The sequence below is a fragment of the Drosophila navojoa genome, chromosome 4 (assembly GCF_054131105.1).
Source record: "Drosophila navojoa isolate 15081-1374.11 chromosome 4, UAZ_NAV_1.0, whole genome shotgun sequence".
Classification (NCBI taxonomy): domain Eukaryota; kingdom Metazoa; phylum Arthropoda; class Insecta; order Diptera; family Drosophilidae; genus Drosophila; species Drosophila navojoa.
The window spans coordinates 1641724-1659531 of NC_142892.1; the positions used below are offsets into that span (position 1 = coordinate 1641724).

Below are 17808 nucleotides of genomic sequence, written 5' to 3' on the forward strand. Positions count from 1 at the left end.
CACATTAATAGAGTCGGACGTCACAAACGCCCACCTTGCTGACCCTGCTCTGCATTCGTCCGAGAGGCCGCAGAGAGCAGATGGAGGCGTGGCATGTGTTTCAGTCACGCTTCAGTTTAATCAATGAAAGCAGCAGCTGGCAGCGGAGAGACAACGGGCGAGTGCAACGCAAGAGAGGGTCAGGAGAGAGCGCAAGGGCTTTGGAATGCGGATTATTGATTTTTTGTTAATAGAAAATGCGCGCGCAGCGCTTTGATTTGTTGAAAGAGCCTGAGAGAGAGACAGATGAGAGCAAGGCTGAAGCTGGCGGCATGTTGTCGGCGGTCAGGATGGCGACGACGGCAATTGAGAGAAAATACGAACTGCACTAGCAGCAGCAGCAGCAGCAGCGATTCAGTGCGAAAAGTGTGCAAAGCGAAGCGAGGCGAGGTTCCCAAAAGGCAGCAGCAGAAATTAATAAAAGAAAAAAGCCAAAGCAATGCCACAGCTGCTACAACTAAAATCGAATATTAGCAAAAAGCAAAAACTATCTATTTAATAGTTAATTACTAATGATTAAGTTGTTAATCTAGTTACAAGTTACAGTTAAAGAAACAAAAAAAAAAAAAAAAGAGAAGCGAAAGATTTTCGCACTAAACTTTTATGTCACTAAAAATCGATAATAGATTCAAATTGTGTAAAATTTAAGCAAACTGCAGGAAAAAAAAAATAGTAAAGACGTAAAATCCAAGCGTATTACACGCGAGCTTTAAATCTGGTTATATAACGGACACACACACAGCAAAGGCGAATCGATAGGTCAGGCCAAGATGAAGAGCAACTAATTGGCCAAGCACGCGAGGCATTAGCATAAGCGAGAGTAACAGAGAGCGAACGAGCGGGCGCGCGAGAGGGAGAGAGAGAGAAGGATAGATAGTGTGACAACATTGTGGCCGAGATTAACGTAGAGTAAAGCGCAGCTACAGTCATGGGCAAGAAGAAAGTGCCCAGCGAGGAGCTGATTGTGCCGCCACAGGACAATCGCATCTGTGGCACAATTTGTATATGCCAAATGACGCTCGTCCTCAGCTCCGTGGCGTTGGTCTACCTGACCGTCGCCATCTATATGCCGTCGACGCGTGCCTTCAAGAGTGGCATCGATCCGACACCCGTCATGTGCACCACCACGCGTGCCGTCAACAAGGAGGGCTGCGAGTGGGGCAGCTGCGGCGAGTGGTGTCTGAGCAAAACCTCCGGTGCCTGCATTCAGATCTATGTGAACCTGCGCAGCAACGGCACGAATCTCACGTTCCAGAACTGCACGAACTCGGCGAACAAGACGTGCTACGGCATCGATCAGGATCGCGCGGACAAGGCGCGCTGCATCAACGACGAGTGCAAGAATCTCACTGGCACCTTCAACTGCACCGCCGGGCAGTGCCTGAACATAACGGACGCCTTTGAGTGTGTGTTCCACAACAGCGATGCTCCGGTCAAGTGTTCCGGGCGACGAGGCAAGATCAACTGCATGGACATCAGCGGCTTGTTCTCGTGCAGCCGCGGCACCTGCCGCAAGATACGCACGCCATACAACTGCGATAGACGTTGCGTGGATATACCCACCCGGAACAAGAACGTGGTGGTGCTCAGCGGGGACAAGGTTTACCTATCGCAGTGCCAGAATGCCATCAATGCGGAGACCTTGGAGGAAGTGTGGAATGAGTCGAGCGACAACGTGGCCATGACATCGTGCTACTTCATCAAGAACACCTCAGACCGAGTGGATGCCGTAGACTGCATCAACGGATCGACGCTGGAGCACAACATGCTCAGTGACTTGACCAATTTTACATATCTCAGTCATTTGCATGTGTCGGTGGCGACGCCGGTGCCGGAGATAGCTCCGCCCGATGTCGACTTGACCATATCGAACGAATCGAAGCTGATGATCAATTTGGAGGGATGTGTCAACACTCTCATGGATGAGTGCAAGGAGTTCCTGAAGGTGTTCGGCCGGGATGGCAGCGATCACAATGCGCGCGCACGCTTCCCCTGCTTCTATTCGCCGTCGAAGAAGGATATTGTTGTGGCCCGGTTCGATCTGGAGGTCACCTATCGCCAGTTCGTGTTCGCGTCGGTGGTGCCGTCGGTGCTGTTCGTGGTATCCTGCTCGGTGCTGCTGCTGTGCCAGCGCACCGTCTATGTCGGCGACGATGCCAAGATGCGGTTCAAGGGCTGCGTCGACACGGACACCATACTATCCAAGAACAACGTCGGCGCACCGACCAACGGCGACATGGGTGGAGGCGGTGGCGATGAAGTCATGGCCCTATGAGATCCGTCACGTAAGCTTTACATAAAGAGCCTCTTCTAACTAGGGTAATCACACACACTTAGGCCAACTGTGCTACGTCGGAAAATTGCATTGCCTAATTGACAAACGATGGGTAAATCGAATGAACTGTTACTTGTTCACCTCGTAGTGGATCCAACTCTAGGCGACACACTATAGCGAACCTGTGCTCGAGTAGCGTTAATGCGTTTAGATTTAGACTTAGGCGCAATCTCACAAACATAGAAATCCTAGAATTAAGACCTATCAAACACCTCTTATAAAAATAGGTTCACGAGAATGTCGTACTATTAATTCCTGAAGACGTTTTCAGATCTGCTTAAAGAGAAATCGGAAAACATCTTTCTCAAACACTCCCCAACCCCTCATAGGAACTCATAGATCAGAGTCTTGAAAAACTTATTTGTATTTGCTCTTCAAATCGCATCTCTTTTTGTGTATCTTTGCAGGCATTCCTCTGCTCCAGGAAGACAGTCCGGTTCATCAGACTGGCGTCTTCGCATTGCAATAAATGGAGTTGGGCATAGTAAACAATCGAGTAACACTTTGTAATCCTTCCATCGAACTACTAACAGACCACACACCTGAGCGCAGCTTGCTAAAGGACACTCCTGAGCTAACAGCAAACACAAAAACGAAACGAAAAACTATATAATAACTCTATACATACCTATAGAGATATATCTATATACACCACATGCGAGGCACGTGAACAATTCTCGAGTTACGAACACAAAGAACCGAAGAAGAGAGGACAATATTAGTATAATTTCTATATTTCAATTCGATTTACTATTTATTTTTGGGGATAGGCTAGAAGGGCGCGCCATCTACTGAGAGTAATTAGCGTTGGGCATGGCCTGGTTGGATTGATTGATGCTTTAACTTTAAGTTAAGTAAAGAAGAAGAAATTCAACAACAACATCTATAGGGAATACCTTCAATGCACTCACACACACACAAGCATCAAATACCCACACACACACACTGATACGCACACACACTCACAGATGGAACTAGAATCAGCCCTTAGGAGCAGGCAAACAAAATTCAGCAAATGGTCAAACGGTTTGGAGGGATGCGTGATCAAAACTAAGAAGATTTATTAAATAACAAAACGAAGAAGAAGTTAACCTTAAACTAAATTAACTACGTAAAAAACAAACAAATTTAGATAAAAATTAACAAATCCAACGCAATTTTAACAAAACAAAAATAAAAAGAAAACTTAGATTAAACCTAATAAATCAATAAAATATCCATTTCGAAAGAAGAAAATAAGCGCAGCAGAGAGAAACTTGAGGAAAATTGGAAATCGAGAAGCAGAGCGCAGAGAGGAAAAGCTCTTGGCAAAAAGTTATTTATTGTTGTAGGCTTAGCGAGCAGCAAACGTTAGCGTGTTCATTTTTAAGGCTTTTAGAGATAGAATACTCAAAAAATAGGAAAAATCTTTTATCCACACACACACACACACATACAGACAGACAGACATAAGCAATCATGAAGAAGAGCTCCACATTGACGACCACCACATCGATGCCAACGTCTCCGACGCTGTCGGCGCAAACGCTCTCGGCCAGCAAAATGAGCCTGAGCAGCAGCCGTTCGGGCCGATCCTCGTGTCAATCGCATGGACCCGTCAGACCAGGCAGCGGATGCGTCGATGCGATTAAAGCCAAGCGAGAGGAGATCGAAATCGATACCATACTCGAGAAGGCGAAGTTCTACACCTCCGTGTGCCTTGGTAAGTTCTTCTTTACTTTTACTAGTGTAATCCTCCATATATCCTTCCGTTGTCCCTTCTATTATTGTATTTCCTTCCTTAAGTTGTACTGTGTTCACTTATCTTTCCCACTTCTTGTTCCTTCATACCTTAACTAATTCGTATTCTGTCTTTGTCTTTAGGTACGACTGCCATTTTGTCGGTATTCACATTTCTCTTCCTGATACCCTTTGTTGTGGATCCCGCAATTTCAACAATCATTGCCGACTACGATCCGGTGCCGGTGACTTGCGTTGTCATCGATCACATCTATGCGGAGGGCATTAAGAATTGCAGCTGGAGTTCGTGTCGCGAGGGCTGCACCTCATCACTCACCAAGTAAGTATATATAAATTTGGATATTGATCAAGTCATTCAATCTTTCATTCGAGCAGGTGCCATCAGTTGTTTGTCAACTATACGCGAATACCCTTTAGCGAATGGGAGCGCAATCCTCGAGACTTGGAGCGCGTCAATTGGGACGTTAGCTACACAAAGTTCTTAATCAACTCCGAGGGCTGCGGCTATCCGCCGACAACCAATTGCAGCGTTTTCGCCAGACAATATGGGTACGTTAACCTTCAGCTATTTGCCTCAGAGGAGACTGATTTATTCTTCTCTTATCACCAGCTTCAATCACATTGGCGAGCCTTTTCCCTGCTACTATAGTCGCGCCTATCCGGAGGTGGTCATCGGGCGTTACTCATGGGAGAACAATCTCTACCATCTGGTGCTCTCGCTGATCATACCAAATGTTCTATTTGCCATTTCGATTGGTGTCTTGAGCTATTGGTATTGCCCCTGCTGTGAGAAGGCGTGCAATAAGTCATCGCGTGTTTATGCCGAAAAGTTTCCAACCAAGGAAGAGTGAGTCTCATTTAAACCAAACAGACTAAATCCCCCGTATTGTATTGTAGTACTACTCCCTAACAACACACTCTCACACATCCATAAATTTATATAATAATCCATTGTGCCTTGTATTTGGAATTGTCAAAAGTTATCGTTATCGTTATCGATTGTACATGTTAAACTCTACTATATTGGCCGCTATAACCCTAACTTATCCTAAGTTTGTGAAACAACAATTGTAAGACTCGTTTATCCAATTTTATGTTCCCCATTCACCGGATTGTTTTCATGCCTTTTACGTGTTTCTTTCTTTTCTCTCTCCTTCTCTTTCTTTCTTTCTTTTCTCTTTGTAAAATTATTTACAGGATCGTTAACTGCATGAAATGTAATACGGAAAAGTCCTTAACTTTGAATGTATTTTGAATAACTAAAAGCGACAGTGCCTGAATTTTGAAAATGAAATTGAAGTAGGACTACAAACAAATAAACTAAATCTAAGAAAAGCTCTATGTAACCAAAAACAAATCTCAGCACGCTCAGTACACCCAATGCAAACAGCAAAAGTAAAAGCAAAAATGCTTTCAAAAAGTTACTCTGAAGTGTCCTTAGCAAATATATTTTCTTGTTGATCTCAGCTTCAAGCTAAGCCACCATATTGTATGAATATTACCAAATACACCTCAAGGGCGTTTAGTTAGACCCATTTTTTCAACTCTCTACAAGACTTTTTCTTCTAAACTAACAGAGCACAAAACCGAAAAATACATATTAGCAACTATAAAGTACATACATACATATTTATGTATACAAATATGTTTCACATACTTTCAAGTATTACCTAAAATAAAAGAAATTCTGCACTAGTCCAGGCTTAAAACAATATTCACTATACAAAGCTCAGTTCTAATTCGACCAACAAAAAAAGTAAATGAAATTAAAATTTATATATACAAATTGTATTTAAAAATCTTAAAATATATAAACGAGCATGATTTAGTAATATATTTGCTAGTTCTATGTCTATCATTTATGCATGTTTTACCTTAAGCTAAATACACTCGGAGAAAATATGCCTAAAATGTGCAGCAAAATGTGTGAAATTAACTGTAATTCCCTGAGCTCAAACTTCAGTGTTATATTTTTTTTGGATAATCCAAATTGAGCTATTTAGTTAAAAGATGGCTTAAAAAAACAAATAGGGTGACATCTAAGATTGAAATTTTACACTATTTAAGTAGTTTCAAATGTACTTTTAGAACTATTAATTGTTTCTAAATTTTGTTTTGAGTTCTTCACTAGCATTACTTGAAGTTTTTTTATTTTAAATATTTGCATAAAATAGAATTTCCCAGCCTAGTAAAGCTTTAAAAGTTCATAAAATTATTAATAAACGTTTAGACGAAAACAAAGGCTCTAGAACCAAGTTTCTTAGTTAGATATATTTCAATAGGAAAATTATGTCCGCTGCCGTTTTCTCTGAGTGTAGATATTATAGGCCTACCACACACACACACACACACATTTAGAACCAACCCTCTGGCATGTTTTGACTTATTTGTTAACTGAATCAACCTAGCATTTGATCTATATAGCTTTACGATTCCAATCGATTCTTTTAGCAAACTTCTGTGTCACAGTGATGAAGATGATGAAATGGAATACTAGCAAAAATAATACAAATTAGTTAAACAAAACCAACAAACAAAAACTCCTTAAACAAATAGCTAATTAACTATGTAGTCTATACCAATACACACACACACACGGACAAACACAAACATACAAATAGCTTATATATATACTATATAAAGAGAAAAACCATCTGCCATTATTATATAGGACACCTTTACTTATAGCGGAGCATTAACAAAACCAAACAAATTTTTCTAACTAATTTTGTTAAGAACTTTTCAATTTGTAGAACTTGATATGCTTTATATATACATATATATATATATATATATATATATTTACTATATAAGAACTCTTTCAACTAGTATTTGAGTTTTAACAAATTTTCGCTTATTTTTTGTAACGCTTCTCGATGCTCCGCCATTTCCATAATATATATATATATAGATCCATTAGATAAAACTCAAATTTCTACACAAAAATAAATAAGATGCTTGTTTTCAAAAAAGAATTGTGATAGTAGTCATAAAAAAATAAAAACAAACAAAATTAAGTAAAAGGAATTCGTAAAACCTTGAAAATCAAATGATTGTAAACCTAGTTGAAACAAACTGGGCTTAGAGTTCTATAGATTAGAGCTACATGAACTCAGACACACACCACAGAAATCGGAACCAAATATATATGACATATATATATGTATATGTATATTCCACAATCATTCAAATTCACAATTTGCAACATTTTGAAATAGTTTTAAAAAACTTATGTAAAAAACAAAACAAAACAAAAATACAATATAATAATGAAACATTTAATGGAAATATATAACAAATATATATAAATATATATATGCATATATCTATATATACACATATGTATATATATATATAGTGTATATATATAGCTTAATAGCAGTACCGATATATAACGCACGTTGCTTATGAGAATTTTTTAAAATCAAACCAAAAGCAAAAAAATCCGACAAATATTTCAAAAAACATTTTTTACTTAACATGTCTTTATCAAATAAACAAATTTAACAAAACAACAAAAAGCTAACGGCCTAATTACAAATAAACAAATTAACTAAAAAACCATAAAGAGAGACTTTTATTTGAAACGAGAGAGAGAGAGAGTCGAAGAGAGAGTGAGAGCAAAAGCTTTTGCTCTGCGCAGGCGTTGGGGCTAGGGAGGGCGGTGGGCCAAGGGTTTGTTTTGGCATACTTTTACTTTCGCTTTCGCTTTCGAAAGTAAAAGTATGCTTTCAGCAGCCCTGGCTAAAAAACAGGACAACGCCAGGACGCACAGGCACACGGGCACGGCCTCTGCTTCAGTCAGTTGCAAGCGAGCGGTCAATAGCAGCGCACAGAACTCTTTGGCACTTGTTGTGTGGGCCACGCCACAAGTCACCACAGCAAAAGCGCAGCAAAAGGGCGTTCAAGAAAAGGGGCGGAGGACAGGGCATTCACAGCCAGTGCAAAAGTTGGCCAAAACAAACGCAACTCAAATAGTTTCCACAACAAACAAACAGTTGGCCGACAAATAAAACAAATAGCAGTAAATCAAACAGAAACCGTAACAGAAACGGAAACAGCGACGGCCATAGGAGACGAAACCACCCTCAACCCAGTCACCTTGAAAAGGATATATATAGGGTAAAGTGTCAAGAAAAGAAAAACTCTTCAGTTGAGTTCCTTTCGAATTCAACAAGTCCTACCTAACCCATAGCCATGGCTCGGCGCAAGGACAAGCCGCGCCTTATACCCGAGCAGGACAAGCGCATCTGTCGCGCCATTTGCCTGTGCCAGCTGACCATGGTGATGTCCTGTGTCTCCATTGTCTACCTCAGCGTGGCCATTTACTCGCCCTCGCTTAAGTGAGTAAACCACTCCTCCCTCCCTCTTCTCTATCCCTTTACATTCTTTCCACTTTAGAGCCTTCAAGTCCGGCTTTGAGCTGGACCCGGTCATGTGCCAAACAGTCGATCGTCAAATGCCCAACAATTGTCCCTGGGCTTCGTGTGGCGAGTGGTGCTTAACACGCACCAGCGGCTTTTGTCCCCAAATACACTCGGTGGTGCGACGCAATGGCACAGACATACAGCTCAACAATTGCACCAGGGTGACCAATACTTCATGTGCTGCGGTAAGTGGAGGAGCTTCAACCATGCAAGAGCTGACGAGGGTGTGCTTTCTAGCTCTTGGGGAAATGTGCAGTGGAGCCATCAACAGAGAGTAATTCCTTGGCAAACCAAAAGGGAATACCCTTTATGAAAATAAGAATAATACGTTTGAATATGAGGAAAAGCTGTATCAAAGTATATTACTTCGTATATGAAGACCTTTTCATTCCCTGAATGATCCTTGAATCCCTGTGAAATGTACCTCAAGGTTTCTAAACGATTTCCTATCAAAGACTTAATAACTGCAAAGCTTGAACCAGAAAATCGTAATATATATGAGACCACTGTGAAGTGTTAGCCACATAGAGTAGAAATTCTAAGATGTATCCCTTTCGTTTATTAGTAAACATTGAATCACTTTAGAAAATGTAAATCCAAGTGTGAATCATAGCTAATTCAAAGCATTTAAATCGCTTCTCTAATAGCTCTGTGTCTTCATTAAGTTAGTATAAATCGAACAAAAACGCTAAACCGCTGCGCAGTTTGAACCATCAATAAAGGAAAATGGCAAATAAATGGATGACTCAGAGCCTGCCAATCCAATGTGAAAGCAAATATACGTCAAAAGTATTTGCAGCATTTGCAGCATTTGTCTGGCGCCAAGGCGTCTTTACGATCCATTAACGGAAATGTAAATGCAAACATCTAATCTTTTTTTTTTTACTACATCTTCCCCTCTATTCCTCTATCGCTCACAGATTGACCTGAATCGCTTGAACAAGTTCAACTGCAACAATGGCACCGTCTGCAACAACATTCGTGGCGTATTCAACTGCTCGAATGGTAAGTACTTAAATAAAATCTAACTTTTGATAAGGTATACTCCATATAAGAGATTATTTATGTATACATTACATATGTGAAAAAATGAATCCTATTGAAAGTCTTCAGCATAGATACTGAGCGGATTTTTAGATTCTTATAAAAAACTCTCAACTTCTCTTCAATTCTTCTAAAGTCTTTTCCACTTCTGTTCAACTTCTCCGACACTTCTCTTTAACTATGTATATCATTTCATATCATTTTCATCTTCTTCTCTGTTTCTTTCATCAGGTCACTGCAAGAACATGTCAGAGTTCTTTTTGTGCCACCACAAGCCCGATGGCCCAGTCATCAATTCTGCCAAGGACAACACCAAGTTGAATGGCTTCTTCGAGTGCCACGGCGTGCACTGCACGAAGATCAAGCGACCCTTCAGCTGCGATCGCTATTGCTCCCGCATAACCACAGCCAATATCAATACGCTGATCATGCACGTAAGTACCCCTCTCTCTCTCTCTCTCGAAGTGCCTGCGATTATAAATCTCCTCGACTATCCGACCGTACAGGAGGACAATGTGATTGCTGCCGATTGTGAGAACGCGGTGGCCTTCAATGAGGCACGCGGCAAGGAGCATGGCGTACGCATCGAACCCACCGAATTCTGGAAGGAGGATGACGGCAATCTACTGACCAATTGTGCAACAGTCACTCGCGAATCCGACAATCGCATAACGTAATTCAAATCTAGAATCGAATTGCAAGCAACTTCATTGAAATGCATTTCCATTAGCGCCACGGACTGCTTGAATGGCACCTTGCTGGATCATGAGACCCTACCGGCTCCCTATATGAATTTTACCCAGTTCTGGGCCATCTATGACAACAGCACACGCGCCGTTGATCCAGAGCAAAAGTTTCTGCCCAATCAGGCGAACCTAACCATTTACAGCTGGAAGAAACTGTTTATCAATCTGGAGGGCTGCGTCAATACACTCAAAGGGGAGTGCAAGGACTTTGTGGCCCGCTATGGCAACGATGGCGATAATAACACAGCTCAGTCACGCTATCAATGCTACTACAACAAGGTAACCAAGCAGCTGGCCAACCAGCCAAGGCGGGGGATCGGGTTTCAGTTGCTGCGTAGCAGCTGCATAAGAAATGTTTACAGCAGGTGTGGCGAAGGCAACAGCGAATCGGGTCTCAACAAATGGGGTAGTATACGCTTTCTGGGTGTATGGGGCAAATTAGAAGAAAGTAACTCTTCCATAGAGAACGAAAGGACAGGCAGAGCCACAAAAACTGTTGAAAAACTTTAGAGAGTATCGGCTAGTCCATCAGTCTAAAGTGCTTCAACGTTTCCTCTTTCAGGATGCAAATGTTGAATTTGTGGTCGCACGCTACGATCTGGATAAGGTCTATCGTGAGCTGCTCGTCTCGCTGATTGTGCCAATCGTGCTGTTTGTAATCTCATCCATATCGCTGTGCGTGATAACAAAGTCCGTCAAGGTGAGCCACCATTACAGATATTACGATATAGTGGAACGCATTAAATACTCTCCCCTTGCAGGTGGGTGACGATGCAAAGATGCGTTGTGTTTGCGCTGGCGATAACTCGGATGATGATGCCTTTGGCAATGCGGCCGCCAATCAGCCGGAACAGGTTTACGACACAGATGACGATGTGGTTGAAATAGACCAACAACAAGTGGTTGAGGTGGAGGTGGTGCAGGTGCCTGAACAGCAGCAGTTGCCATACGATACACCCGAGATGATTGGCAGCACCAAATCCTTGATACCGCTAAGCCCAACAGCCGGCCCCACCGAACAGCATTTCGTCGAGGATCAGGACGAAAAGGCGAGCAAATGCGATGTGCCCGAAAAGCCGCTAGTTATACTATAAATACCATACAGTCCAAGTCCATAATGCATGTATGTAGTCGAAGGTTAGCTATAAAGTGAGCTCAGGATATATACGACCTTGAAAATCGAAACAGAAACAACAGCACTATACAAACATATGACACTCTACCGAATCTTTAGGGACCTGCAAAACATTACTTCAAATCATTTTTTATATATGTATAGATATATAATCTGATTTTTCTTAACATTCACATTACTTTTATAGAAAATACTGTTCAATGTAATTCTCAAGAGCTTTATAACTAACCTCTTTAATGTTAGGATTATGAACAACTATATACATATACCCATTTAATCTGCTTGGTTCAGTAGATGTGCCTTGGAATTTGCAAAATCAGTTGCATTTAGAACAAGAATTTATACATATACATATATATACATACACACACATATATATATAATCCAGGGAATATATAGTAATACAAGACCAACGACAAAACTCGACAAAAACTCGATTCTCTTATCTGCTGAACCATATAATTATACAGATATACATATATATATACATAAGATCTTAGATTCCTAAATGGGAAATGGCACCAAAAATGATTTTTTTGGGCAAATGCATTTATTTAGAGAAAAGATGACAAATCAAGTTTCTATAACACTAAAATCACATAGTAGATATATAAGGGCAGATGACCTTCGGCCTTGATTCTCAAATTATCAATCAACAGTTAACGATTTTCGATTTAGTAGCTATTCCAGTATACAATGAAATATCTTTTACTCTCAACTAGCTTAGCTAACCTATGCGAAATTTATATATGAACAATATGGGCTGGAAAACCATAATCAAAATAATCAAATTCAGTTAAGTTTTTCCTTTAAGAAACATCAAATGCTAGGAGAAAGTATAATTGGGAAAGTATGACCAAGATCTTATTTTATAGTTTGAGCTGATGAATATTTTTTCTGAATTAAGGAATACATTTTGGGGCCCAGCTTAACTTAAACTTCTACAAATTTATTTAAACCTATCAAATCATTTATAGATATTTATATATATACTTTACCTACATATGTAAGTGCATACTCATAGAAAATATATAAATAAATAAAGCATTTCATAGCTCGCTCGAGCAAGAAACCCGAGTTTAGAAAGATGAAAGTGGGAAAACCAATGGACGCAGCATCATAAAAATTCCTACTCTATCAAACGAACATAGTTGACACTCACCCTGAGCTCCTCCTGACGCTTGAAGTTAGCAGCCATCATTTGACGACGCAGCTGCTCGTTTACGACCTGCTCCCTGCCAGGTGGACCCTCGCCTAGCTGATTCAATTTGACCACCACCTAGTGGGAGACAACAAATACAGCTACTTAGCATCTGAATAGAACTGAAACTCATCTTATAACCTACCTTAGTCTTATCATTGCTGCCCAAGTAATCCTTCAGCTGTTTGCCAGGCAACACTTGATGTCCTGCAAACCACAATTGTGCCTTGGACGGCTCAATGACCTCCTTGGAGGCTTGAGTTCCGGTCAGATCCTCCATATTGATAAATTCCATTTGAATGGTATCATGTGGTGGCAGCTTCATGGGATAAACAATCATGACGGCACCGCGCAAGATGTTCAAAGCCTCCTCAACGATCTTCAGGGTCAAAACGGTGTTCGTTTTGCACAAGTTCTGTTGAATGGGAAACGTTAAATAGGTACAGACATAGACCATACTAACAATATAACAATATACCTTATCTATCATTGCCTTGGCATCAGCCATAGCTTTTTCCAGCACTTTGCGCATCGCTTCGTTTGGCTGCTGACCGTTGCGCCGGCAAAGCGGATCCTTGTTGAAGGTAAACCCGCCCATAGGAATGCACTTATCGGCCCATTCATCCTTTAGGTGTAGCTCCTCAATCTGATCATCGTTTAGCTGTCTCATCTGCTCGGGCAACATGGTACCATGCTCGGCCAGCTCCTCCATCTCCATGCAAATGCGCTGAACCTTTAAGCGGCCATTGAAAACGGACACCAACTCTCGGATAACGGTATCAGTGTCCGTGTTCACACTTGTCTCATAGAGGAACACATGATCATCGCCGCGTTTCACATGTAGCACAACCATTTTGAACAAAAATATATCTATTTATTTAAATAACTTAAACCGTACTACTCGAGTTTAGATTTTCAATTGGTTTGAAGGCAAAGTCAATTGCTACAAGGAGCAAGTATTTACTATTATTGAATGTCACTGAAAGTGCTGACAGCCTGCCAGCTTGGTGTTGGCATGGCAACGCTTGATCAGTTAACGTAACGGTTGTATGTTGCCATGCAACATGTCAGAAATAATTGTTATTGTTATCGAATGGCCGCCACCAACAGCGTTGCCATGCTTACTGCATATTGGCAACGCTGTAGTTATGCCGATGGATTTCGAATGAGCGGCAAATAAAATTTTTGTTTATTGTTAATTAACAACCACAATTATTTTTAATTGCCCCTCATTTAAAAGCGCTGTCGGTCTTTAATAACGGATGGAATTCAAACAGTCAGCAAAATTATTGCACATGAAATTTTTTTTTATTTTTTCACTGTTTCCTAAAAATATGTATGCAATAGTACACAATAAATTAATATACTCTAACTTACAATAGGAAAAATATACACCTGTATAGCGCATAGAAATAGGGGGTTTGGGGTAGTAAAGTACAAGTAGCCTACGTGTATACACTTTTAATGCATTCCCAATGTATATATATACAATAATGCAGCTGTCCATGGTGATTAGCCTCTGACTGCTGCGCGTAACTATTTTGGAGGGAAACCGGCCTTAATCAGATCCATCAATAAATTATGTCTAAATAGATGTGCGCATCAATTAACTAAAAGTCTTTGAGCATTCGTACGAGGAAGAGAGGCTCGAAACATGGGGAATTTTTACGCGTGCCGTGCTTTAAGGGGCGTTTCACTGTACATCTGGCTATCTGAGTACACGTCGGAAGTTTTCCATCTCGTATATACTGTTGGATAATCTGAAATGGAATAAATACACATCAATTAGTGACATGCAACAAAATGAGTGGCCTGAACTCCGAGACAAATATATTTAGCGCTTACAGTTGGATTAGGTATACGTGAGTATATTCACATACTACTGATACATAAACGATATAACCCGCTTAAGCACTTTCAATAGGTATATACTAACCTGCCAAAGGCATTGAAGAGCGCTACAATTTCCGTGCGCGATAATCGGAATATAGGATCCGCCTCAATGTGCGGCTTATCCCATATCCCGCTTTCCGTTGCCAAATTCAGTTTTTCCGAGTAGAGTATCTTGAGTGCGGTGCCTAGACCCTGCGTCTGCAGTTTGCCCCACAGCTTGCATTTATCACAGCCAACACAATCCATAATACGCGAGATATTTCGGAATTTCTCTTTGTAATCATTTTTGAATTTAATCGAGGCTATGCCGCTGCTGAACAGGGCATTCTCATTGAAGTGGGATTGGAAGGATCTGTAATGAGATGAATATATATGATATCTGCTCTATATTTCCAATAGAACTTAGCTCTACTTACTCTATGACCGTCAGCATATCGTGCATGGCCAGCTTTACTTCCTCATCCTCCTCGGCTATGCCCGTATAATAGTTCTCGCGCCTCAAATACGGTGCGGCCTTTGCCAAAGCTCTCAATTCGACTAGATAGATGAAATATAAATTGCGTAGCCAGTGTGGGCCCTCACCGTTAGTTGTTTCTGGACTGAAGCGACGCTTGAACTCCTTCACATTGGGACCCCAGATGCCTTGCGGATCTAGAAAATCCTTTGTCTCGGACAACAAATATTTCGAGCACAGGTGTATATTGATGCTTGAGTGTAATCCGGAGATGATGCGATAGAAGGCCCGTTGCTCCAAACAGACGTCGCGCAACTCCATGTGAGGCATATAACTTGAAAATTTATTGGCCGTCTCGTTGTTGCCACCAAAGCAGTTCTCCAAATAGATGCTCTTCCAGATGCGATGTGCCGAATCGCCCTTATAGCCCGTATAACGTTCCGGATTTAACAATAGATCCACATACTGTGCATCTACATCATGATCATCGACAATGCAAAAATCTTCCTCCGCTTCATCGTGTTTGGCCCACAATTCGAACTCCTTATGAGCCTGATCACTGATACTCGTGTCCAGGAAACCCAAAGCGCTATCGAAATCCTCCGCATCCGAGCAGCCTTTCTCCAGCTGTGCGTCACGGGTATACTACATAAATACAGATCAGTTAATAAGGAAGTCAAATGAGATAATATTCTTAGCTCTACAGCTGAGTAAATAGTGATGCAATAATCTCATAGACGAGCTCTTAAAGGTAGGCGGGTCTCACAATGGGGGCGAATCCCATTGAACTTTTAACATCTGTGTCAATAAGCCACGTCATATTCAGGCCAATTGTCAAGCACTGATGGTATATACTATAAATATACTGTATCTTTCAGACACGTTCATTCATTGAGTGATATATTTATAGATAATGATTGGAATTTATGACAATTCATCCAAAAGAGTAGCGAGATAATAAATAAATATTGTTACTTAAAGGAAATGGTCTGTAGAAAATCAATTAAGCTTTCTGTTGATAACAAAAAGGGCGATACAGTGAAATTTCCTAAGACGAACAACAGCTGCTTTTAATTAAAACATATAGAAATTAAATAGATATAGAAATTGAATGGATTTACTTAAATTTTACCTATAACATTATATAAATAAACAATAATTTAACTTAATCTTTTGTCAGTAGTTGGTTATAAAAAATTATCAATATATGATATGTTATCAATATATACAACAGATTTAGTAGACACATTGATAACTTACCTACAAGAACCCTCTCTATAAAGCTTTAGGCCAACTTTCACTATACTAAGAGCAGAAGACATTCGTTTTAGGCAACTTTCACTGTAGAAACAACTAATCGTTTCTAAGTACTTGAAACGCGCAAGGGCCCACACTGATATGTATACGTATACATATACATATATATATAAACCTACCTTAAATGAAGCCACCTTATCACGATGCTCTGATTGATCCTTTATGCCCTCCGGTATGGCTTTCTCCTCGCAGTTTTCCACCTGGCAAAAACGTATGGCACAGCGACTGTCATCCGGCCAAAAGGGACAGTCCTGCTTCAAATTAACCTTGTAGAATCGAAAGAAGTTCTTCACTAGCAAACTCTGAAGTCGCGGATAGACTTTCATGTTATTGAAATGATCAACCGTGTCCACATCGCAGCTGCAATCGTTGATAGAGCCCTCGAGCTGAAGAATGTACATACAGATTTAGTATGCTTATATAGTGCTGCATGATTCACTTGTAAGCCTTACCTCACAGAAACAATTCTTGTGCGTTTCAGCGTCATCGAGCGCAGCAAAATAGCCTCCAGTAAAATCGGTCCAATATAACAGGACAAGCAAAGCGATTGCTAGGCCACTGCTGGCTAAAACATTGCGCCGCGATTTGTGTGTGGCTGTCATTGTTGTTGTAATTGCTCTGCTACTAGTTGGCTGTTTTCCCCAACTTACTCCCACTGATTTCGTCAGTATATTGATTCGTTAATGTAGCCAGTTACGAGGTATTTATTCACCGCATTGTTTGTTTGCTGCGACGCAGCTGATTTTGGACACGTACGTATATTAATATCGATATTTAATTGTTCTATGCTGTGTCAACGGCATCGATACTTTCTTGCCATTCAATTGGCAGCGCTGCTTGATGGTGCTGCCACATCAAGTCAAAACGATTAATCATCAGTCCCAAGTCGTTACATTCAAAAGCTACAAGGGAAACATTGAAGATTTTATATTTGTGTTTTTTGTGGAGAATACATTATGAAATTTGACTGTCAAAAACTACAGGATTTAATTATTAGTTCTAAATTCAAACTATACTCTTAATTATTTGGTAAATTTTACATTGTAATTTATTGCTTTGGTAGCATAGATGTTAAATGAATTATTTTTAAATACATTGATATATGATAATAGTTGTTTTTTTATTAACGCAACGATTCTAAATTTAAATTATATTCTTGGGGCTTTCTTACATGTTACCCTGCAATTAATTGCTTGATTTGCATAGATATTGATTGAATTGTCTTGAAATTGATTGATAAATGTTAATATTGTTTTTCTATTTTTTTATGATATTAATTAATTACATCAAATATTGATTTGTATCTATCCACTGATAAAGCATTCATCTTTTGTTCCCATGACAAGCCCTCAGTCCTTTTTTACATGATCCTCAATATGCAAATCGAGTTCCTTTCGTCCAACTTTCTCGCCTCTCCCTAAAATCAGATCAGAAAGCGAAAACGAGCAGGACTGAAGCAAGAAGGGGTGGCAAAATG

General features: G+C 40.4%; 5 protein-coding genes across 7 annotated transcripts; 3 read left to right on the forward strand and 2 right to left on the reverse strand.

Annotated features, from left to right (window-relative positions):
- The first annotated feature begins 78 nt into the window (after positions 1–78).
- On the forward strand, positions 79–3579 carry Teh3 (tipE homolog 3 phospholipid transfer protein). Of its 2 annotated transcripts, none has more exons than XR_003980300.2 (2): positions 79–2426; positions 2782–3579. XR_003980300.2 is itself a non-coding variant. In XM_018102643.3 (2 exons), exon 1 carries the CDS (start codon positions 968–970, stop codon positions 2312–2314), a length of 1347 nt encoding a protein of 448 aa, XP_017958132.2. In that variant the 5' UTR covers positions 90–967; the 3' UTR covers positions 2315–2324; positions 2782–3579. The 2 variants fall into 2 exon arrangements, 1 of the variants encoding a protein (XP_017958132.2); XM_018102643.3 differs by having other exon boundaries at positions 90–2324.
- A 237-nt stretch (positions 3580–3816) lies between these two features.
- On the forward strand, positions 3817–7127 carry Teh2 (tipE homolog 2 phospholipid transfer protein). 2 transcript variants are annotated; one of them, XM_030385632.2, is made up of 5 exons: positions 3817–4076; positions 4238–4433; positions 4490–4663; positions 4725–4961; positions 5312–7127. In XM_030385632.2, the coding sequence occupies exons 1-5, from the start codon at positions 3833–3835 to the stop codon at positions 5367–5369; spliced, it is 909 nt and encodes a 302-aa protein (XP_030241492.1). In that variant the 5' UTR covers positions 3817–3832; the 3' UTR covers positions 5370–7127. The 2 variants fall into 2 exon arrangements, with proteins under 2 accessions (XP_030241492.1, XP_030241493.1); XM_030385633.2 differs by having other exon boundaries at positions 6566–7127.
- Positions 7128–7929: 802 nt separating this feature from the next.
- On the forward strand, positions 7930–12538 carry Teh4 (tipE homolog 4 phospholipid transfer protein). Its single transcript, XM_030385625.2, has 8 exons — positions 7930–8457; positions 8516–8726; positions 9462–9546; positions 9817–10019; positions 10092–10258; positions 10316–10610; positions 10894–11031; positions 11093–12538. Exons 1-8 carry the CDS (start codon positions 8312–8314, stop codon positions 11423–11425), a joined length of 1578 nt encoding a protein of 525 aa, XP_030241485.1. The 5' UTR covers positions 7930–8311; the 3' UTR covers positions 11426–12538.
- Positions 12190–13520, reverse strand: LOC108650372 (cilia- and flagella-associated protein 298). Its single transcript, XM_018099489.3, has 4 exons — positions 13146–13520; positions 12813–13082; positions 12629–12745; positions 12190–12198 (listed from the first exon to the last, which is right to left on the reverse strand). The coding sequence occupies exons 1-4, from the start codon at positions 13518–13520 to the stop codon at positions 12190–12192; spliced, it is 771 nt and encodes a 256-aa protein (XP_017954978.2).
- Positions 13521–13953: 433 nt separating this feature from the next.
- Positions 13954–17326, reverse strand: Ero1L (endoplasmic reticulum oxidoreductin-1-like protein). The gene is made up of 5 exons (XM_030385601.2): positions 16784–17326; positions 16451–16717; positions 14977–15659; positions 14604–14912; positions 13954–14427 (listed from the first exon to the last, which is right to left on the reverse strand). Exons 1-5 carry the CDS (start codon positions 16931–16933, stop codon positions 14376–14378), a joined length of 1461 nt encoding a protein of 486 aa, XP_030241461.1. The 5' UTR covers positions 16934–17326; the 3' UTR covers positions 13954–14375.
- Positions 17327–17808: the final 482 nt, after the last annotated feature.

Bases quoted from the DNA above. Each gene is read 5' to 3' on its own strand.
- Teh3 (XM_018102643.3), top strand. From the start codon at position 968: ATGGGCAAGAAGAAAGTGCCCAGCGAGGAGCTGATTGTGCCGCCACAG.
- Teh2 (XM_030385632.2), top strand. From the start codon at position 3,833: ATGAAGAAGAGCTCCACATTGACGACCACCACATCGATGCCAACGTCT. The intron at 4,077-4,237 runs GTAAGTTCTTCT...CTTTGTCTTTAG, and splicing joins CTACACCTCCGTGTGCCTTG to GTACGACTGCCATTTTGTCG. The intron at 4,664-4,724 runs GTACGTTAACCT...TCTTATCACCAG, and splicing joins GTTTTCGCCAGACAATATGG to CTTCAATCACATTGGCGAGC.
- Teh4 (XM_030385625.2), top strand. From the start codon at position 8,312: ATGGCTCGGCGCAAGGACAAGCCGCGCCTTATACCCGAGCAGGACAAG. The intron at 8,727-9,461 runs GTAAGTGGAGGA...TATCGCTCACAG, and splicing joins CCAATACTTCATGTGCTGCG to ATTGACCTGAATCGCTTGAA. The intron at 10,259-10,315 runs GTAATTCAAATC...CATTTCCATTAG, and splicing joins GAATCCGACAATCGCATAAC to CGCCACGGACTGCTTGAATG.
- LOC108650372 (XM_018099489.3), bottom strand. From the start codon at position 13,520: ATGGTTGTGCTACATGTGAAACGCGGCGATGATCATGTGTTCCTCTAT. The intron at 13,083-13,145 runs GTATATTGTTAT...CCCATTCAACAG, and splicing joins CCAAGGCAATGATAGATAAG to AACTTGTGCAAAACGAACAC. The intron at 12,746-12,812 runs GTAGGTTATAAG...GTCTCCCACTAG, and splicing joins GCAGCAATGATAAGACTAAG to GTGGTGGTCAAATTGAATCA.
- Ero1L (XM_030385601.2), bottom strand. From the start codon at position 16,933: ATGACAGCCACACACAAATCGCGGCGCAATGTTTTAGCCAGCAGTGGC. The intron at 14,913-14,976 runs GTAAGTAGAGCT...ATCTCATTACAG, and splicing joins GATATGCTGACGGTCATAGA to ATCCTTCCAATCCCACTTCA. The intron at 14,428-14,603 runs GTTAGTATATAC...ATTCCATTTCAG, and splicing joins CTCTTCAATGCCTTTGGCAG to ATTATCCAACAGTATATACG.